The sequence below is a fragment of the Scyliorhinus canicula genome, chromosome 13, assembly GCF_902713615.1.
Source record: "Scyliorhinus canicula chromosome 13, sScyCan1.1, whole genome shotgun sequence".
NCBI classification, from domain to species: Eukaryota; Metazoa; Chordata; class Chondrichthyes; order Carcharhiniformes; family Scyliorhinidae; genus Scyliorhinus; species Scyliorhinus canicula.
This window is the reverse complement of record NC_052158.1, coordinates 9739820-9761963: the sequence shown is the minus strand read 5'-3', so window position 1 is coordinate 9761963 and position 22144 is coordinate 9739820. Positions and strand designations below refer to the sequence as shown.

General features: G+C 51.3%; 1 protein-coding gene and 1 long non-coding RNA gene across 2 annotated transcripts in view; both read left to right on the top strand.

Moving 5' to 3' along the window:
* LOC119976461 (butyrophilin subfamily 2 member A1-like) overlaps window positions 1-22144 on the top strand; it is a 109910-nt gene that overhangs the window by 69222 nt on the left and 18544 nt on the right. Inside the window, exons 12-14 of the mRNA XM_038816998.1 lie at window positions 18819-18938; window positions 19030-19182; window positions 21013-21297. Of these exons, the coding sequence (XP_038672926.1) occupies window positions 18819-18938; window positions 19030-19182; window positions 21013-21297 (558 nt within the window). The remainder of the gene's footprint in view (window positions 1-18818; window positions 18939-19029; window positions 19183-21012; window positions 21298-22144) is intronic.
* Window positions 779-22144, top strand: LOC119975749. Its single transcript, XR_005462791.1, has 5 exons — window positions 779-1036; window positions 12468-12564; window positions 18819-19182; window positions 21013-21297; window positions 22107-22144. It is a non-coding gene; the product is annotated as an uncharacterized LOC119975749 (long non-coding RNA).

Genomic DNA, 22144 nt, shown 5'->3' with positions numbered 1-22144 from the left:
ACAAAAGACGTAACTGGGTTGGTGGTGAGAAAGGCCCTTCCCACCAGCCCCTTCCTGTACGCCTGGGGTCTCAGCCCCTCCGCAGGTTCCCCCTCAAAGGGGAAAACAGCCTCTGGTCATCTGGGATTCTGCCGACTTCACTGACTTTACCCAGGGGCTGGAACCTGGGAGAAAACCCCTGGGGCTGTCTGCTTTACAGGTCATTAACACTGCCAATATCAAACGTACTGAAACTGTTTGGAGCTATTTCATACGGCAACTTCCTGCAGAGAGAAGTGTTGAATTCTATTTCATTTCTGTCGTTTTCAATTTGAAATCTTTTTTTTAAAATTACTTTATCAGGATTACAAAGCCTGAGCTCAGAGTGTGGACAGGGGCGAACCCCGAATCCAGCTCTGTGCCTGCTCCAAAAACCAATTCAAACTGAATACTAATTCATAGTCCCCATAAGAGAGGCTTCCCAGATCCAGGCATTCCACCTCGCTGGCTTTGAAAGCAGACCAAGCAGGCCAGCAGCACGGTTCGATTCCCGTAACAGCCTTCCCGAACAGGCATCGCCTGAAGGGATTGGGAGAGGCAGAAACCCCTCAACTCATTCCAGACTGAGAATTTGTATCAGGAATGTGCCGATTATAGGTGCAATTCGGTTAGCAGAGAGACGATGGGCTGAACGGCACCCAGACATTTAAGTCGACCTGATGCTAAATGTTGGTTAACATGCAGAGAGAGCAGGGGTAAAGAGGAGGAGATAGTAGCAGGAAGTGCAGCTAATTTCCTATTCAGCCCAGCGGTTGAAGTATTGGGGTAGAGTTGGGACTGAGCCGATCTGTGAGATGGTTAATGGACAGGGGGCGAGGGAAGATATTCCCTGAAGGAGGCCAGGGTAAAGCGCCTCTGAGTCGCTGGCTTCTGGGTTGGACCTGTAACTTTGCAGTCCAGAGAGAGAGAGAGAGAGAAAAGGCGGAGGTGATCTCAAATAGAAACTGAAAGCAGGCGTTGCTGATCGCATTTGGAAAACTTTTGTGCTTCTGAACCGGTGAGTTTCTTGGTGATTTCAGCTCCTGTCAGTTTCAGTGTAACTGACCCACCTTGGCTGTGTGGACTCGGTGAGCAGCCGGGGTACAGGCAGACTAGTCAATGTCCCACAGAGCCGGACTGGGGAAGGCAGAGAGAGGCTGGAGGGTTGGGAGGGGCTGGATTTGGACGGATGAAGGCCCGGGACTCTTGTTTTTCTTCAAAGTTGAAGGTTTGGGAAACGAGGGACCCCGGTGGTCCTGGGTTTGGGAGAGGAGAACCTGGATGTTCAACTGTGAAGAGAGCCTGGGGTTGTTTTCCTTGGAGCAGGGGGAGGAGGGCGGTGCCCATTGAAGTGTACGCAACTAGGAGGGACATATAGAGCAGATTGGAATAAACATTTCCCCTTAAGGGGGTCAATAACCAGGGGGGTTAAGGTAAGCCACAGGAGGTTTAGACGGGATGTGAGGGAAAAACCTCTGGGTGGTGGGAATCTGGAACTCGCTGTCTGAAAGGGTGGTAGAGATGGGAACCCTCACAACATTTAAGAAGCAGGTGCCTGAGCATTTGAAACGCCACAGCATACACGGCTGTGGGATCAAGTGCTGGAAATAGGATTAGAATTGATGGCCTGTGCAGAGATGATGGGCTGAACGGTCACTTTCTGGCTTTAACACTCCATATCCCTATGACTTCCTGTCCCCAAGCTGGGATATTGTCCCAGTCTTTTCCAGGGCTTTTCCCTTTTTAAAAACTGCTGCTCCCATTTCGCAACAGGGGACTGACTATTTGAAAAAGGACTTCTTTCTCCCTGAGACCCGCTGAGGTTGTGAGGAGCAGGCTATCTGGAATATTAAACAGTTTAGCAAAGGCTGACCCGGTTTGTCAGGTGCGTATCGGGTGATTTTGCACCTCTTAAGTCAGAAGGTTGTGGATTCAAGTCCCACTCCAGCACAGAACAATGTAGACTGAGCACCCAATTGGCCAGAGACTGCACTGAACTGGACTAGTCATGTTCTGTGGCTATGGACAGGTCAGAGGCTTAGGAATCCTGTGGCGAGTAACTCACCTCCAGACTCCCCAAAGCCTGTCCCACCATCTACAAGGCCACAAGTCAGGAGTGTAATGGAATACTCTCCACTTGCCTGGATGAGTGCAGCTCCAACAACACTCAAGAAGCTTGACACCATCCAGGACAAAGCAGCCCTGCTTGATTGCTCCCCCTCCCACAAACATTCAAATCTTCCACTACCGATGAATAGTGGCAGCCGTGTGTACCATCTACAAGGTGCACTGCAGTGACTCACCAAGGTTCCTTCGACAGCACCTTCCAAACCCATGACCACTACCATCTAGAAGGACAAATGCAGAAGATACCTGGGAACCCCATCATGTGGAGGATTCCCTCTAAGTCACTCACCACCCTGACTTGGAAATATATCGCCGCTCCTTCATTGTCGTTAGGCCAAAATCCTGGAGCTCCCTCCCTAACAGCACAGTGGGTGTACCTACACCTCAGGGAAGGCAGTGGTTCAAGAAGGCAGCTCACCACCACCTTCTCCAGGGACAATTAGGGATGGACAACAGGGGTATCATATTGGTGCAGTGTTTAGCGGTGCTGCCTCACAGTGCCGAGTACCCGGGTTCAATCCCGATCCCAGGTCACTGTCCGTTTGGAGCAGTGTTCTTCAAACTTTTTTTACGGGGACCCATTTTTACCAACCAGCCGACCTTCGCAACCCATATCGGCCGACCTTCGCGACCCACACCGGCCGACCTTCGCGACCCACGCTGGCTGACCTTTGCGACCCACGCCGAGCCTGCGCAACCCACGCCGGCCAACCTGCGCGACCCACCATTTTCTCTTACCTTGTTTGCTGCTGACAAAAATGGAGGAAATGGTTTTGGGTCCGTTTGGTCCTTGTACACACTCCTCCAATGGAACCTGTTGGATGAAGGTGAAGCCTTCTAGTGTCGGAAAGTATGGAGTCTCCATCTGTCCAAAGTTCTGCATTTTTTTCCTGTATAAGTTTGTCAAATAAAACCTTCCCCGAATGTGTAAAAAAATAATAAAAAATAAAATGAGTAAAATAAATGAAAAAAATGAATAAAAAACCTCCCCGAACTTGTAAAAAAAATAAAATGAGTAAAATAAATGAAAAAATTGAATAAAAACCCCCCCCCCGAACTTGTAAAAAAAATAAAATGAGTAAAATAAATGAAAAAAATAAAAATTAAATGAATAAAATAAAAGAATAAATGAATAAAAACCACAATAGAACTTGTAAAACAAAAAGCTGCAACCGTTTTTTAAAAAAGTGGACACATGCGCGCACGATGATTGGCGTGCACGATGATTGGCGTGCACGATGATCGGTGTGCACGATGATCGGTGTGCACGATGATCGGTGTGCACGATGATCGGTGTGCACACTGATCGGCGTGCACGATGATCGCCGTGCACACTGATCGGCGTGCACGATGATCGCCGTGCACACTGATCGGTGTGCACACTGATCGGCGTGCATGATGATCGGCGTGCATGTGCGCCCGCAGTGCGTCCACTTTTTTTTTGAACATGTTCACAGCCGCTTGCAGCCGGTGTTTTGAAAAGGCTGCTGCTGCTCGGGGATTTGGCCAATCAGAAGCGCCGCGGACAATGGCTCTGCGACCATCCCGACATCCGCCTGCGACCCACACGCGGATCGCACCCCTGACTTTGGAGAACACTGGTCTGGAGTTTCCACATCCTCCCTGTGGGTCCCATCCCCACAGTCCAAAGATGGGCAGGGTAGGTAGACAGGCCATGCTAAATTGCCCCCTTAATTGAGAGAAAAATAATTGGGTACTCCAAATTCTTTAAAAAACGGGATGGACAACAAATGCTGGCCTGGCCAACGATGCCCACATCTGCTGAAGGAATTTTTAAAAGTTGCGTACTGAGGGTTGCTGCACTGTTGGAAATACTGTTTTTCCGTTCAGGCAATGAAACCAAAGCCCATCTGCTCTCTCTGGTGGATGCTATTTTGATGAAGAGCAGGGGAGTTATTTATCCCACTCGTGAGGGTTATTGGTGTCCTGGCCAACATTCATCCCTGAATCAACATTCCAAAGATTCGATTGTCTGCTCTTAATCACGCTGTCATTTGTTTTTTAAAATAAATTTAGAGTACCCAATTATTTTTTTCCAATAAAGGGGCAATTTAGTGCCCAAACACGGCAGTGAACCTGGGACCTCTGTGCTGTGAGGCAGCAGTGCTAACCACTGCGCCACGGGGGGACATACTTCTGAAATGTAACCGTTGTCAATGTTGAAAGACGCCAGCCAATTGGCGCACAGGAAGCTCCCACAAGTGACAGCGTGCACTGTGTGTGGAGTTTGCACAGTCTCCCCATGTCTGCGTGGGTTTCACCCCCGCAACCCAAAAATGAGCAGGTTATGTGGATTGGCCACGCTAAATTGCCCCTGAATTGGAAAAAATGAATTGGGTACTCTGTGTAAAAGAAAAGAAGTATGTCCCTGGCTGTAGGGTGGCTTGGAATGGTGTGAAAGGTGCTACCTAAATGCAGAAGTGGAATTCTCCTGTCCCCCCACTGTGGCGGGGGCCAATATTCATCGCGCCTGCCACCGGGGAGCCGGCGGACAGGTGGACTTTGGTGAGTCTGGAAGGTCCTGCCAGCAGGAAGGATTGGAAAATTGCACCCCACGTCTTTCTAATGGAGGCCGTCAAAGTTATACTGTAATGCAGTTTGAGTGGGGGAGTGTGTAGAGAAGATGTTTTCATTTGTGGGGCAGAATGAAGCTGAGTGTCAGATATATAATCCAGCCGCTAATAAATCCAATTGGAGATGTAGGTGGAATTTGAACCTCACTGGCCACAGGGTGTAGTGAATGGAACAGAGACAGTAAACGGGAAGATTGATGAACATATGAGGGGAGAAAGGTATTGGGGGATATAATGATCAGGTTGAATGAAGAGGGGTGGGTGAAGCTTCATGTAGAACATAATTACTGTTACCTGTTGAACTAAATGCCCTGATCCTGTGTTACTTTGTAACTCCTGACAGGAAACCTCACCAGCAGTAAGTTAACACCAGGACTCTGAGCACAAACTGTCTTCAGTTTCACACCACTAATCCTCTCTCCCACTACGCCATTTCTCCAGCTAATTCTGTTTTACCACAGCTACTACTCTTTGTGCATATGTCTGTCCATGTGCCTGTGCGTCTGTGTGCCTGTGCGCCTGTGTGCCTGTGCGCTTGTGCGTATGTGTGCCTGTGCGTCTGTGTGCCTGTGCGCCTGTGTGCCTGTGCGCCTGTGTGCCTGTGCGCCTGTGTGCCTGTGCGCTTGTGCGTATGTGTGCCTGTGCGTATGTGTGCCTGTGCGTATGTGGCCTGTGCGTCTGTGTGCCTGTGCGTATGTGTGCCTGTGCGCATGTGTGTCTGTGCGCATGTGCGCCTGTGCACATGTGCGTCTGTGTGCCTGTGCGCTTGTGCGTATGTGTGCCTGTGCGTATGTGGCCTGTGCGTATGTGTGCCTGTGCGTATGTGTGCCTGTGCGTATGTGTCCCTGTGCGTATGTGGCCTGTGCGAGCGTGCCTGTGCGTATGTGTCCCTGTGCGTGCCATGTGATATTAATGGCCAATATCTGGTTCTAATAAGCCTCACGAGGCCCATGGCGATGACCCAAATGACCTCCCTATGCATGGAGCTTGTGGAATATGAGCTTCCCCACTAAGAGGCAGAGGCCCATCAGCTGGGGATTGGGACCGGGATGATCGGTAGTCCTGGTTGGGGACCTATGTGCTGCATGAGGAAGGGTTGAGGACTCTGGTTCTGTACTCGGAGTTTAGAAGGGGGGGATCTTATTGAAACTTACAGGATACTGCGAGGCCTGGATAGAGTGGATGTGGAGAGGATGTTTCCACTCGTAGGAAAAACTAGAAGCAGAGGACACAATCTCAGACTAAAGGGACGATCTGAGATGAGGAGGAATTTCTTCAACCGGAGCGTGGTGAATCTGTGGAACTTTGCCGCAGAAGGCCAAATCACTGAGTGAGATAGATAGGTTCTTGATTAATAAGGGGATCAGGGGTTATGGAGAGAAAGCAGGAGAATGCGGACGAGAAAAATATCAGCCATGATTGAATGGCGGAGCAGGCTCGATGGGCCGAGTGGCCTAATTCTGCTCCAATGTCTTATAGTCTTGTGCTACAGCTTGGTCTTTACTTTTGATTATAAATAAACCTCTGTTGGATCACCTTTTCGGAACTCCTGAAGATTTTATACTGGCGATGAGGAAAAGCTACGGCTGCGATTCTGGACCACACGAGTTCCTCAGTATGAGAGCAAGGTCGGCGATATTTTTAAAATGCCGCTTTTTGGAAGGTCTTTGACACAGATGTGGAAGATTGGGCCCAGTCTACCGAATGGATGCGGTATTTCTTACAGGCGAATGGTATTGTAGCAGACGACTGACAATAGGCAATATTCCTGACCGACCTTCAGTGTCATCAAAAAGCCTTACCTACCCTACAAGTTGTAGGGCTTGCCGCAGACCAGTAGCACCATAACCGTCAGTGATCATGCAGAGGTACCGGTTCAACGTGGCCCAGCCAAATCTGGAGAAATTGGTCACGCAATTCCTATTTCCTTCGCAAAGCTGGCTGAGCCTAATGACTCGGTCCATCCCTCCCAGAGATGTTGCGAGACCGCTTAGTGTGTGGAATTAATAACATGGTGACCCAACAGAAATCGCTGATGGAATCGTCCTTGGAATTAAAAAGGGTCAGAGAAATATCCCTCTCTCGCGAAAACGTGGAGAAGGTGGTCCAGGAACTGCAAGGCACCATGGACATTGATGTAAATAGCGTTGGATCCTATTTCCAGAGTGGGCAGAACCTGTGGTACCGGTGTTGATGACGGACAAGACCGTCTGCTTGTGCAGTGACTATAAAATAACGGCCAACAAGACTTCCCGTTTATCCTGCTGTACCATGTCACGCGTGGACGACCTTTTCGCGAAGTTGGCTGGGGGCCATTCTCGAAGCTGGACATCAGTCAAGCATACCTACAGCTCGAGTTAGACATTGAAATATGGAACCACCAATATCCACAGGTGATTGGATGATGCACAATAGTCCCCTTTGGAATATCCTCCGCACGTGCCCATTTTCCAGCATGTTATGGAGATCATTCTTCAAGGGCTCCCCAGGGTGACGGTCTACCTGAACAAAGTGTTGATTACAGGAACTGCTGAGAAGGAACACCTGGATATCCGAGAAAAAGTCCCCTCCTGATTCTTGGAATTAGGTCTGGAAAAAAGGACAAGCGAATCTTCCAGGCAAGAGAAGTCTCCTACCCGGATCCTGGGTTGACAAGGATGGTTTGCACCCGCTAGAAGAGAGAGTCTGAGCCATCAAGCAGGTGTCAACACCTTGGAATACGACAGAACTAAGGTCTTTCCAAGGTCTCGTTACCTATTCTGGAAAATTAATTCCATATCTGGCAACCAAATTGGCACTGCTACATGCGCACTTAAGCACCACATGGGCATGAACGCCGTCACACGAAGAGGCATTTGCCAGAGTAAATGGCGAACTATTATCCACCAGGTCCCTGGCACACAATCATTCATCAAAACCACTGATTCTCATCTGCGACCCTTCCCATATGGCACTGGGGTGGTGTTGTTTCATTGATTGGATGATGGGAGAGTGGCCCATAGCCTACACATCAGGAACTTTGGCTGTCACAGAGCAGCATTATTTTAAAATTGTAAAGAAGGAACTGACGCGCAGTGGTTAGCACTGCTGCCTCAGGGCGCCGAGGTCCCAGGTTAGAATCCCGGCTCTGGGTCACTGTCCGTGTGGAGTTTGCACATTCTCCCCGTGTCTGTGTGGGTTTGGCTCCCACAACCCAAAGATGTGCAGAGTAGGTGGATTGGCCATGCTAAATTGCCCCTTAATTGGAAAAAAATGAATTGGGTAATCTAAATTTATTTTGAAAGAAAAGAAGGAACTGGCCATGATTCAGTTTCACCAGTATGTCTATGGACGTCATTGCTTAACAATCACAGACCACAAGCCCTTCCTCAGCCTTTCCAAAGCAGACCAAATGATACAGCTGATAGATGGGCATTGCTGTTGGCAGCGTATGAATATACTTTGTATTGTCCCAGGCACACGGATTGTGCCAACACCTACTGATCTATGCTTCCCGCCCATACCAGCAGCAGATAAAGTAGTGTTGGCACTTAATTTTAACACATTGCCTATCGTGGCCTCACAAATTGGTACATGGACTCAAAATGGGGGAGTACAGGGGAAACTTCCAGAGGATTGCTTCCTCCTGTGGGGAACTCTCCTGGTAGTCCCGAAGCAGGACTTGCATGGTGGATATCCGGGGATTTTGGAAATGAAGATGTTCGCTAGCAGCTACGTGTGGTGGCCAGGGCTTGATTGCGATATTGAGAGGTTGGTGTAGCAGTGTGCGGGGCATGCCAACAGCATCAGACACTCCCGCCATCAGCTTCGCCCCACCCATGGGAGTAACCGGGAAGCCCTTTTGGGTGCGTTTACACGCCAACTTTGTTGGGCGCTTCCTGGGGTCAATGTTGCAGCTGGTAATGGGCGCCTACTGAAAGTGGATGGATGTAGACGGGATGCTGCCCATCGCTTCGCAAGCCACAATAGAAAAGCTACACCAATCATTCCAAATTCAAGGTATTTTAGAGATACTAGTCACCAATAACGACACTCCCTTCACACGTGAGGAATGTCTGGGGTTCATGCAGATGAATGGGGTAAAGAACACTCTGACCGTCCCATATCACCCCTCTTGTGGCTGGGCGGGCAGTACAACCTTCACGAGGGGCATGAAGAAACGAATCACAGGGTGAGTCTTTTTTGGTTAATTATTGGACCGCACTGCTCGTCACTACCAGAGTAAGACCGGCTGAGTTACTGATGGCCGATTGTCTCTGAACCTGTTTAAGTTTGACATTTCCCAAGCCTCTTGGGAGGGTGGAGAAGAAACAAGACTCCAGAAGAGGCATCATGATCACCGGAAGCAGGACAGAGGATTTAAGCCAGGGGGCAATGTCTATGGGGACAGCAACCTCTGGATACCAGGGACCATAGTGGAAAAGACAGGACCAGTCAAAGCCAGAGAATGGACTGTATACCAGTATGTGGACCATTTCGAAGGCAGGGAGCCCGCACCACAGGCAGCCCCACCAGAGGAGTCAGTCCCTCCTCCCCCTTTGCCCACCATCCATGACCCAGGGAGCACTTCAAGACCAGGGCCCAGGTTAGCATGAAGGCTCCCATCAGATATGGATATGGAATCCTCCATACTTTCGGAGGACAGTGTGGTCAGAGACGGAATTCATGCACGACTCCTCCGATGGTTGGCTCGTTCCCAAACACGTTATACACCTCCCAGCCCGGCACCAACAGCTGTTGGAAGCACTACTGCCGAGAAAGTGCGAAGGAGACCACATCTGCATAGCGACAGAGGGACCTAAGGACTCGGGGAGGGGGGGGGGGGGGGGGGAGGAATGATAGTAAGAACACTCACGAACCCACGGAGATGACCCGATTGATCTCCCCATGCATGGTTCTCGTGGGTTATGAGCTGCCATGCTGAGGGGCACAGGCCTATCAGCTGAGGCTCTGAGGATCAACGCTGAAAAGCCAGCTCGGATTGGGACCGGGGTGATCGGTGGTCCATATGCTTTATGCCTGCCCGCAGCCATTCCTTTTGATGATAATTAAACCTCCGTTCGAAACACCACCTCGGATCTCTTGAGCTTGACTGGTAATGTTTCAGAATGTTAAATCTCGCTCTCCCCCGAGTGTGTGTGTGTCGGTCTCTGTGTGTGTGTGTCGGTCTCCATGTGTGTGTGTGTCGGTCTCTGTGGGTGGGTGTGTGTGTGTGTCGGTCTCTGTGGGTGGGTGTGTGTGTGTGTCGGTCTCTGTGGGTGGGTGTGTGTGTGTGTCGGTCTCTGTGTGTGTGTGTGTCGGTCTCCATGTGTGTGTGTGTCGGTCTCTGTGGGTGGGTGTGTGTGTGTGTCGGTCTCTGTGTGTGTGTGTCGGTCTCCATGTGTGTGTGTGTGTGTGTGTGTGTCGGTCTCCATGTGTGTGTGTGTGTCGGTCTCCATGTGTGTGTGTGTCGGTCTCCATGTGTGTGTGTGTGTCGGTCTCCATGTGTGTGTGTGTGTCGGTCTCCATGTGTGTGTGTGTGTCGGTCTCCATGTGTGTGTGTGTGTGTGTGTGTGTCGGTCTCTGTGTGTGTGTGTCGGTCTCCATGTGTGTGTGTGTGTGTGTGTGTCGGTCTCTGTGTGTGTGTGTGTCGATCTCTGTGGGTGGGTGTGTGTGTGTGTCGGTCTCTGTGTGTGTGTGTGTCGGTCTCCATGTGTGTGTGTGTGTCGATCTCTGTGGGTGGGTGTGTGTGTGTGTCGGTCTCTGTGTGTGTGTGTGTGTGTCGGTCTCCATGTGTGTGTGTGTCGATCTCTGTGGGTGGGTGTGTGTGTGTGTCGGTCTCCGTGTGTGTGTGTGTGTGTCGGTCTCCATGTGTGTGTGTGTGTGTGTGTGTGTGTGTCGGTCTCCATGTGTGTGTGTGTGTGTCGGTCTCTGTGTGTGTGTGTGTGTCGGTCTCTGTGTGTGTGTGTGTCGGTCTGTGTGTGTGTGTCGGTCTCTGTGTGTGTGTGTGTGTGTCGGTCTCTGTGTGTGTGTGTGTCGGTCTGTGTGTGTGTGTCGGTCTCTGTGTGTGTGTGTGTGTGTCGGTCTCCATCTGTGTGTGTGTGTCGGTCTCCATGTGTGTGTGTGTGTGTCGGTCTCCATGTGTGTGTGTGTGTGTGTGTGTCGGTCTCCATGTGTGTGTGTGTGTGTGTGTCGGTCTCCATGTGTGTGTCGGTCTCTGTGGGTGTGTGTGTGTGTCGGTCTCTGTGGGTGTGTGTGAGTGTGTGTCGGTCTCCATGTGTGTGTGTGTCGGTCTCTGTGTGTGTGTCGGTCTCCATGTGTGTGTGTGTGTGTGTGTGTCGGTCTCCATGTGTGTGTGTGTGTGTCGGTCTCCATGTGTGTGTCGGTCTCTGTGGGTGTGTGTGTGTGTCGGTCTCTGTGGGTGTGTGTGAGTGTGTGTCGGTCTCCATGTGTGTGTGTGTCGGTCTCTGTGTGTGTGTCGGTCTCCATGTGTGTGTGTGTGTGTGTGTCGGTCTCCATGTGTGTGTGTGTGTCGGTCTCCATGTGTGTGTCGGTCTCTGTGGGTGTGTGTGTGTGTCGGTCTCTGTGGGTGTGTGTGTGTGTGTCGGTCTCCATGTGTGTGTCGGTCTCCATGTGTGTGTGTGTGTGTCGGTCTCTGTGTGTGTGTGTGTCGGTCTCCGTGTGTGTGTGAGTGTGTGTCGGTCTCCATGTGTGTGTGTGTCGGTCTCCATGTGTTTGTGTGTGTGGGTCGGTCTCTGTGGGTTTTGTGTGCGTCGGTCTCCGTGTGAGTGTGTGTCGGTCTCCGTGTGTGTGTGTGTGTGTGTGTGTGTGTGTGTGTGTCGGTCTCCATGTGTGTGTGTGTCGGTCTCCGTGTGTGTGTGTGTGTGTGTGTGTGTGTGTGTGTGTGTCGGTCTCCATGTGTGTGTGTGTGTGTGTCGGTCTCCATGTGTGTGTGTGTATGTGTGTGTGTCGGTCTCCATGTGTGTGTGTGTGTGGGTCGGTCTCTGTGGGTTTTGTGTGCGTCGGTCTCCGTGTGAGTGTGTGTCGGTCTCCGTGTGTGTGTGTGTGTGTGTGTGCGTGTGTGTCGGTCTCCATGTGTGTGTGTGTGTGTGTGTGTGTCGGTCTCCGTGTGTGTGTGTCGGTCTCCATGTGTGTGTGTGTGTGTGTCGGTCTCCATGTGTGTGTGTGTCGGTCTCCATGTGTGTGTGTGTGTGTGTGTCTGTCGGTCTCCATGTGTGTGTGTGTGTGTGTCGGTCTCCATGTGTGTGTGTGTGTGTGTGTCGGTCTCCATGTGTGTGTGTGTGTCGGTCTCCATGTGTGTGTGTGTGTGTGTCTGTCGGTCTCCATGTGTGTGTGTGTGTGTCGGTCTCCATGTGTGTGTGTGTGTGTGTGTCGGTCTCCATGTGTGTGTGTGTGTGTCGGTCTCTGTGGGTGTGTGTGTTGGTCTCCATGTGTGTGTGTGTGTGTGTGTCGGTCTCTGTGGGTGTGTGTGTCGGTCTCCATGTGTGTATGTGTGTGTGTGTGTGTGTGTGTGTCGGTCTCCATGTGTAGGTGTGTGTGTGTCGGTCTCCATGTGTGTATGTGTGTGTCGGTCTCCATGTGTGTGTCGGTCTCCGTGTGTGTGTGTGTCGGTCTCTGTGGGTGTTGTGTGCGTCGGTCTCCGTGTGTGTGTGTGTGTCGGTCTCCATGTGTATGTGTGTGTCGGTCTCTGTGGGTGTTACTGATATAAAATATCTGGCGAAATTCCAGGTCACTCCAATGCATCAAATCATGGAAGTGCTGAAGGTGGATTTCCGAATTTTCAAGTCATCTCCCCTGCTCCTGATTCTGATTTGCTTCATTCATGGTAAGAATAAAAAGTTTTATAGATTGCATGACAAAAAATTACTTTGCATTTTGTCTTTTGCGTGGTGGGACCAGTTGATAGCTCGCCCATCTCTGAACTGGGGAATCAAGGACTCAAAGTCGATAGTCAGATTTCACGTAGCCCAGGCTGACCATTCAGTGTGATACCGAGGGTCAGTACTGAGGGAGTGCTGCACTGTCTGAGGGTCAGTACTGAGGGAGTGCTGCACTGTCTGAGGGTCAGTACTGAGGGAGTGCTGCACTGTCAGAGGGTCAGTACTGAGGGAGTGCTGCACTGTCAGAGGGTCAGTACTGAGGGAGCTCTGCACTGTCAGAGGGTCAGTACTGAGGGAGCTCTGCACTGTCAGAGGGTCAGTACTGAGGGAGTGCCACACTGTCAGAGGGTCAGTACTGAGGGAGTGCTGCACTGTCAGAGGGTCAGTACTGAGGGAGTGCCACACTGTCAGAGGGTCAGTACTGAGGGAGTGCTGCACTGTCAGAGGGTCAGTACTGAGGGAGTGCTGCACTGTCAGAGTCAGTACTGAGGGAGTGCTGCACTGTCAGAGTGTCAGTACTGAGGGAGTGCTGCACTGTCAGAGGGTCAGTGCTGAGGGAGCGCCACACTGTCAGAGGGTCAGTACTGAGGGAGCGCTGCACTGTCAGAGGGTCAGTGCTGAGGGAGTGCCACACTGTCAGAGTCAGTACTGAGGGAGTGCTGCACTGTTAGAGTCAGTACTGAGGGAGTGCTGCACTGTCAGAGGGTCAGTGCTGAGGGAGTGCTGCACTGTCAGAGGGTCAGTACTGAGGGAGTGCTGCACTGTCAGAGGGTCAGTGCTGAGGGAGCGCTGCACTGTCAGAGGGTCAGTACTGAGGGAGCGCTGCACTGTCAGAGGGTCAGTGCTGAGGGAGCGCTGCACTGTCAGAGGGTCAGTACTGAGGGAGTGCTGCACTGTCAGAGGGTCAGTACTGAGGGAGTGCTGCACTGTCAGAGGGTCAGTACTGAGGGAATGCTGCACTGTCAGAGGGTCAGTACTGAGGGAATGCCGCACTGTCAAAGGGTCAGTACTGAGGGAGTGCTGCACTGTCAGAGGGTCAGTACTGAGGGAGTGCCACACTGTCAGAGGGTCAGTACTGAGGGAGTGCTGCACTGTCAGAGGGTCAGTACTGAGGGAATGCCGCACTGTCAAAGGGTCAGTACTGAGGGAGCGCTGCACTGTCAGAGAGTCAGTACTGAGGGAGTGCTGCACTGTCAGAGGGTCAGTACTGAGGGAGTGCTGCACTGTCAGAGGGTCAGTACTGTGGGAGTGCTGCACTGTCAGAGGGTCAGTGCTGAGGGAGTGCCACACTGTCAGAGGGTCAGTGCTGAGGGGGTGCCGCACTGTCAGAGGGTCAGTACTGAGGGAGCGCTGCACTGTCAAAGGGTCAGTGCTGAGGGAGTGCTGCACTGTCAGAGGGTCGGTACTGAGGGAGTGCTGCACTGTCAGAGGGTCAGTACTGAGGGAGTGCTGTACTGTCAGATGGTCAGTACTGAGGGAGTGCTGCACTGTCAGAGGGTCAGTACTGAGGGAGTGCCGCACTGTCAGAGGGTCAGTACTGAGGGAGAGCTGCACTGTCAGAGGATCAGTACTGAGGGAGTGCTGCACTGTCAGAGGGTCAGTACTGAGGGAGTGCCGTACTGTCAGAGGGGCAGTACTGAGGGAGTGCTGCACTGTCAGAGGGTCAGTACTGAGGGAGAGCTGCAGTGTGAGGGTCAGTACTGAGGGAGTGCTGCACTGTCAGAGGGGCAGTACTGAGGGAGTGCTGCACTGTCAGAGGGTCAGTACTGAGGGAGCTCTGCACTGTCAAGAGGGTCAGTACTGAGGGAGTGCTGCACTGTCAGAGGGTCAGTACTGAGGGAGTGCTGCACTGTCAGAGGGGCAGTACTGAGGGAGTGCAGCACTGTCAGAGGGTCAGTGCTGAGGGAGTGCCGCACTGTCAGAGGGTCAGTACTGAGGGAGTGCTGCAATGTCAGAGGGTCAGTACTGAGGGAGTGCTGCACTGTCAGAGGGTCAGTACTGAGGGAGTGCTGCAATGTCAGAGGGTCAGTACTCAGGGAGTGCCGCACTGTCAGAGGGTCAGTACTGAGGGAGTGCTGCACTGTCAGAGGGTCAGTACTGAGGGAGTGCCGCACTGTCAGAGGGTCAGTACTGAGGGAGTGCTGCACTGTCAGAGGGTCAGTACTGAGGGAGTGCCGCACTGTCAGAGGGTCAGTACTGAGGGAGTGCTGCACTGTCAGAGGGTCAGTACTGAGGTAGTGCTGCACTGTCAGAGGGTCAGTGCTGAGGGAGTGCTACACTGTCAGAGGGTCAGTACTGAGGGAGTGCCGCCCTGTCAGAGCGTCAGTACTGTGGGCGTGCCGCACTGTCAGAGGGTCAGTACTGAGGGAGTGCCGCACTGTCAGAGGGTCAGTACTGATGGAGTGCTGCACTGTCAGAGGGTCAATACTGAGGGAGAGCTGCACTGTCAGAGGGTCAGTACTGAGGGAGTGCTGCACTGTCAGAGGGTCAGTACTGAGGGAGTGCTGCACTGTCAGAGGGTCAGTACTGAGGGAGTGCCGCACTGTCAGAGGGGCAGTAGTGAGGGAATGCTGCACTGTCAGAGGGTCAGTACTAAGGGAGGGCTGCACTGTCAGAGGGTCAGTACTGAGGGAGTGCTGCACTGTCAGAGGGTCAGTACTGAGGGAGTGCTGCACTGTCAGAGGGTCAGTACTGAGGGAGTGCAGTACTGTCAGGGGTCAGTACTGAGGGAGTGCCGCACTGTCAGAGGGTCAGTACTGAGGGAGTGCCGCACTGTCAGAGGGTCAGTACTGAGGGAGTGCCGCACTGTCAGAGGGTCAGTACTGAGGGAGTGCTGCACTGTCAGAGGGTCCCACCCTCACTCTCCCGCGCTGCCCCTCCCACCCATGTTCTCCTGCTCCATGGCGCCCTCCCGCCTGCTCTCTCTCTCGCTCACTCTCTCTCTCTCTCGGATGCAGGTGTATGAAGTTCAGGAATGGCTAATGGATCTGATGGTTTGCTCTCTCTCTCTCTCTCTCTCTCTCGGATGCAGGTGTATGAAGTTGAGGAATGGCTAATGGATCTGATGGTTTGCTCTCTCTCACTCTCTCTCTCTCTCTCTCTCTCTCGGATGCAGGTGTATGAAGTTGAGGAATGGCTAATGGATCTGATGGTTTGCTCTCTCTCTCTCTCTTTCTCTCTCTCTCGGATGCAGGTGTATGAAGTTGAGGAATGGCTAATGGATCTGATGGTTTGCTCTCTCTCTCTCTCTCTCTCTCTTGGATGCAGGTGTATGAAGTTGAGGAATGGCTAATGGATCTGATGGTTTGCTCTCTCTCTCTCTCTCTCTCTCTCTCGGATGCAGGTGTATGAAGTTGAGGAATGGCTAATGGATCTGATGGTTTGCTCTCTCTCGCTCTCTCTCTCTCGGATGCAGGTGTATGAAGTTGAGGAATGGCTAATGGATCTGATGGTTTGCTCTCTCTCTCTTTCTCTCTCTCTCTCGGATGCAGGTGTATGAAGTTGAGGAATGGCTAATGGATCTGATGGTTTGCTCTCTCTCTCTCTCTCTCTCTCTCTCGGATGCAGGTGTATGAAGTTGAGGAATGGCTAATGGATCTGATGGTTTGCTCTCTCTCTCTCTCTCTCTCTCTCTCTCTCTCTCTCGGATGCAGGTGTATGAAGTTGAGGAATGGCTAATGGATCTGATGGTTTGCTCTCTCTCTCTCTCTCTCTCTCTCTCGGATGCAGGTGTATGAAGTTGAGGAATGGCTAATGGATCTGATGGTTTACTCTCTCTCTCTCTCTCGCTCACTCTCTCTCTCTCTCGGATGCAGGTGTATGAAGTTGAGGAATGGCTAATGGATCTAATGGTTTTCTCTCTCTCTCTCTCTCTCTCTCTCTCTCTCTCTCTCTCGGATGCAGGTGTATGAAGTTGAGGAATGGCTAATGGATCTGATGGTTTGCTCTCTCTCTCTCTCTCTCTCTCTCTCTCTCGGATGCAGGTGTATGAAGTTGAGGAATGGCTAATGGATCTGATGGTTTGCTCTCTCTCTCTCTCGGATGCAGGTGTATGAAGTTGAGGAATGGCTAATGGATCTGATGGTTTGCTCTCTCTCTCGGATGCAGGTGTATGAAGTTGAGGAATGGCTAATGGATCTGATGGTTTGCTCTCTCTCTCTCTCTCTCTCTCTCTCTCTCGGATGCAGGTGTATGAAGTTGAGGAATGGCTAATGGATCTGATGGTTTGCTCTCTCTCTCTCTCTCTCTCTCGGATGCAGGTGTATGAAGTTGAGGAATGGCTAATGGATCTGATGGTTGCTCTCTCTCTCTCTCTCTCTCTTGGATGCAGGTGTATGAAGTTGAGGAATGGCTAATGGATCTGATGGTTTGCTCTCTCTCTCTCTCTCTCTCTCTCCCGGATGCAGGTGTATGAAGTTGAGGAATGGCTAATGGATCTGATGGTTTGCTCTCTCTCTCTCTCTCTCTCTCGGATGCAGGTGTATGAAGTTGAGGAATGGCTAATGGATCTGATGGTTTGCTCTCTCTCTCTCTCTCTCTCTCTCTCTCTCTCTCTCTCTCGGATGCAGGTGTATGAAGTTGAGGAATGGCTAATGGATCTGATGGTTTGCTCTCTCTCTCTCTCTCTCTCTCTTGGATGCAGGTGTATGAAGTTGAGGAATGGCTAATGGATCTGATGGTTTGCTCTCTCTCTCTCTCTCTCTCTCTCCCGGATGCAGGTGTATGAAGTTGAGGAATGGCTAATGGATCTGATGGTTTACTCTCTCTCTCTCTCTCTCTCTCTCTCTCTCGGATGCAGGTGTATGAAGTTGAGGAATGGCTAATGGATCTGATGGTTTGCTCTCTCTCTCTCTCTCTCTCTCTCTCTCTTGGATGCAGGTGTATGAAGTTGAGGAATGGCTAATGGATCTGATGGTTTGCTCTCTCTCTCTCTCTCTCTCTCGGATGCAGGTGTATGAAGTTGAGGAATGGCTAATGGATCTGATGGTTTGCTCTCTCTCTCTCTCTCTCTCTCCCGGATGCAGGTGTATGAAGTTGAGGAATGGCTAATGGATCTGATGGTTTGCTCTCTCTCTCTCTCTCTCTCTCGGATGCAGGTGTATGAAGTTGAGGAATGGCTAATGGATCTGATGGTTTGCTCTCTCTCTCTCTCTCTCTCTCTCGGATGCAGGTGTATGAAGTTGAGGAATGGCTAATGGATCTGATGGTTTGCTCTCTCTCTCGCTCTCTCTCTCTCGGATGCAGATGTATGAAGTTGAGGAATGGCTAATGGATCTGATGGTTTGCTCTCTCTCACTCTCTCTCTCTCTCTCTCGGATGCAGGTGTATGAAGTTGAGGAATGGCTAATGGATCTGATGGTTTGCTCTCTCTCTCTCTCACTCTCTCTCGGATGCAGGTGTATGAAGTTGAGGAATGGCTAATGGATCTGATGGTTTGCTCTCTCTCTCTCTCTCTCTCTCGGATGCAGGTGTATGAAGTTGAGGAATGGCTAATGGATCTGATGGTTTGCTCTTTCTCTCTCTCTCGGATGCAGGTGTATGAAGTTGAGGAATGGCTAATGGATCTGATGGTTTGCTCTCTCTCTCTCTCGGATGCAGGTGTATGAAGTTGAGGAATGGCTAATGGATCTGATGGTTTGCTCTCTCTCTCTCTCTCTCTCTCTCTCTCGGATGCAGGTGTATGAAGTTGAGGAATGGCTAATGGATCTGATGGTTTACTCTCTCTCACTCTCTCTCTCTCTCTCTCTCTCTCGGATGCAGGTGTATGAAGTTGAGGAATGACTCATGGATCTGATTGTTTGCTCTCTCTCTCTCTCTCGGATGCAGGTGTATGAAGTTGAGGAATGGCTAATGGATCTGATGGTTTGCTCTCTCTCTCTCTCTCTCTCGGATGCAGGTGTATGAAGTTGAGGAATGGCTAATGGATCTGATGGTTTACTCTCTCTCACTCTCTCTCTCTCTCTCTCTCTCGGATGCAGGTGTATGAAGTTGAGGAATGACTCATGGATCTGATTGTTTGCTCTCTCTCTCTCTCTCTCTCTCTCGCGGATGCAGGTGTATGAAGTTGAGGAATGGCTAATGGATCTGATGGTTTGCTCTCTCTCTCTCTCGCGGATGCAGGTGTATGAAGTTGACTAATGGATCTGATTGTTTGCTCTCTCTCTCTCTCTCACTCTCTATCTGTCGCTGGCTGTTACAGATACGGTGGCAGATTTTGTGGTGACGGCTCCGCCCGATGAGGTTGTGGCTGCAGTTGGCAGTGACGTGGTCCTGGGCTGCCAGTTGGTGCCAGCCAAACCCCTGCAGGAAATGGAAATCCGTTGGATCTACATACCCCTTACCTACTCTGCACCTGTGCACTTGTACAAGGATGGCCAGGAGGACCTGACCTACCAACCCTTGGATTACAGAGGGCGGAACCCAGCTCTTCCTCGACAATGTTGTGCAGGGGAACCTCTCCCTCAGGCTGAAAAGTGTCCGAGTTTCTGACAGGGGCCAGTACAAATGCTTTGTGGCTTCCGCTGCCAAGCACAGTGAGATCATCGTAACGCTGAACGTGTCAGGTCAGTGGCCATTTTGAAAACACTTGGGCCACAGTATCGGGGTGAGGGATCGATACTTTAGCGATGGAGAGAACTTTCTCCACTCAAATGAATCTTGGGAATTCTCTACCAACTTGGAGCAGGAGGAGGCCATTCAGCCCCTCAAGTCCACTCTGCCATTCAGCACCATCATGGCCAATCTTGCACTTCAGCTTCACTTCCTCCCGCCACACCCATACCCCTAATTCCCATCATATTTAAAATCGATTGACCTCGGTGTAGAATATAGTGGACATCTTTTTTTAAATATAAATTTAGAGTACCCAATTATTTTCTTTTCCAATTAAGGGGCAATTTAGCGTGGCCAATCCACCTACACTGCACATCTTTGGGTTGTGGGGGCGAAACCCACGCAGACACGGGGAGAATGTGCAAACTCCACACGGACAGTGACCCAGAGCCAGGAAGAAACATCGGCGCTGTGAGACAGCAGTGCTAACCACTGCGCCATCGTGCTGCCCTTGAATATAGTGGATGTCGAGGGCAGCATGGTGGCACAGTGTTTAGCCCTGCAGCCTCACGGCGCCGATGTTCCTTCCTGGCTCTGGGTCACTGTCCGTGTGGAGTTTGCACATTCTCCCCGTGTCTGCGTGGGTTTCGCCCCCACAACCCAAAGATGTGCAGGTTAGGTGGATTGGCCATGTTGAACTGCCCCTTAATTGGAAAAAAGAAAGAATTGGGCACTCTAAATTTATAAAACAAATCTACAGTGGATGTCTTGAGTACCCCCATCCCTCTGGGTGTGAAGAATTCCATCGATCCACAACCCTCGAGTGAAGATATGTGTCTTCAAAATGACTGACCTCTCATCCTGAGAATGAGGCTCCCCAACCCACGTGTGCGCTCCAGAGGTCTCCAAAACCTGGGGTTGCCCCCCCACCCCCCCCCCCCCCCCCCCCCACACCCTGTTAGACCCCTTCAGAACCTGGTATGGGTTCATTGGACTCACCTCTGGTCCTCCTAAATTCCAGAGATCATGGGCCTAGTCCGCTCTTTCCTCCCTCCCTCCCCCATAAATCTATCGATGCTTGGGTCATCGAGCCTGTTCCAGGTGGATGTAGATGGAATCTTGGATCCTGCGGATGCCAGGGGGATTAGTTAAGGGATGTGAGGATTGTGCAGGAAGGCAAATTGGTTTTAATCTCAAATATTGACGGAAGAGGCTTGAGGGGCTGAAGGTCCTGCCTTAGCTCCTATTTCCATTGACCTTCCCTGTGCCATATGGGACCAGCGGAACATTCTAGTAATCTTCTGCACCCCCTCCAAACCTGTCCATCACCAAAAATAGGACATTTCAAACCAGCCGCCTCCTGTGAGTAACCCAGTTTCAAATAATAGGAGCCTGCTCAAAGGCCCGAATCCAGCAACATTGGTAGAAACCTGCCCTGGTGTTTAATTTCATCAGCAGTTACATCCCATCTGAACTGCCCTGCTTTCTTTCTCTCTCTTTCTCTCTCTCTCTCTGTTTCTCCCTCTTTCTTTCTCTCTTTCTCTCTCACTTTCTCTCTCTCTCTTTCTCTCTGTCTCTTTCTCCCTCTTTCTTTCTCTCTTTCTCTCTCAACATCTCTCTCTCTCTTTCTCTCTCTCTCTTTCTTTCTCTCTCTCTCTCTTTCTTTCTCTCATCCTCCACACCCCCCCCCCCCCCAACACAACTGCTTCCTCCAATCAGGGTCTCTCCTTAACTCCATTGACCGCTTCCTCAAACAGGGGAGTGAGTGTTCTATAAAAGTACAGGGAACTGAGCAACAGGCTTTGTGGCCTACTCTCCTTCGAATGTCCATGTTGTTGCAGGCACAGGCCGAAGGCCCTGGATCGAGATGGACGGCTACACGAGCAATGGCATCAGACTGGGATGCAGATCTGACCACTGGTTCCCGGAGCCACCCGTCCTCTGGGTAAACGGGAAGGGGGAGAAGGTTACAGCTCAGCCAGAAACCAGTTACAAGTCGGACCCTCAGGGGCTGATAACGGTCCACAGCACCATCGAGCTCCCCAAGGACTCCAGGAATGAGTACACGTGTGTCATTAACAACAAACTGCTGAAGGAGACGGAGGAGGCCCACATCCAGATCGCAGGTCTGTCACTCAACAGAATGGCTTCTAAAGACACTCACAGTATGGGGTAAAGGGTTGGAAAGGACTTCAGTGTGATTAAGGACATATGTAAGAGCTGGTGGTGTAAGTGATGTTGTCAATGGCACAGTGGTTAGCACAGCTGCCTCACAGTGCCAGGGACCAGGGTTCAATTCCGGCCTCGGGTGACCGTGTGGAGTTTGCACTTCCTCCCCGTGTGTGCGTGGGTTTCCTCCGGGTGCTCCGGTTTCCTCCCACAGTCCAAAGATGAGCAGGTTAGGTGGATTGGCCGTGCTAAATTGCCCCTTAGTGTCCAACGATGAGGTGGGGTTACTGGGTTATGGGGATATAGTGGGGGCGCTTTGAGGGTTGATGCAGATTCGATGGGCCGAATGGCCTCCTTCACTGTAGGGAGTCTATTCTCTCGTCTAGCAATCCAGAGATCCGGGGTAAAGCTCTGGGGGCCCAGGCTAGAATCCCACCATTCCAGCTGTTAATAAATTTGGAATATGGAAAGCTAATCTCAGTAATCACAGTGGGCGAACTGGTTCACGGTGGCACAGTGGTTAGCACCGCTGCCTCAGTGTCAGGGACCCAGGTTCACTTCCGGCCTTGTGTTACGGTGTGGGTTTCCTCCGGGTGCTCCAGTTTCCTCCCACAGCCCAAAGGTGTGCAGATTAGGTGGGGTTTTGGGCATAGGGTGGGGCAGTGGGTCTGGGTTAGGTGGTCTTTCAGGGGGTCGGTGCAGACTCGATGGGCTGAATGGCCTTCTACCTTGTCAAGTGGCTGACAGTTTCTCTCTTTCGGTACAGATGCCTTCTTCCCCCGTGCTTCTGGGTGGATGGTAGCA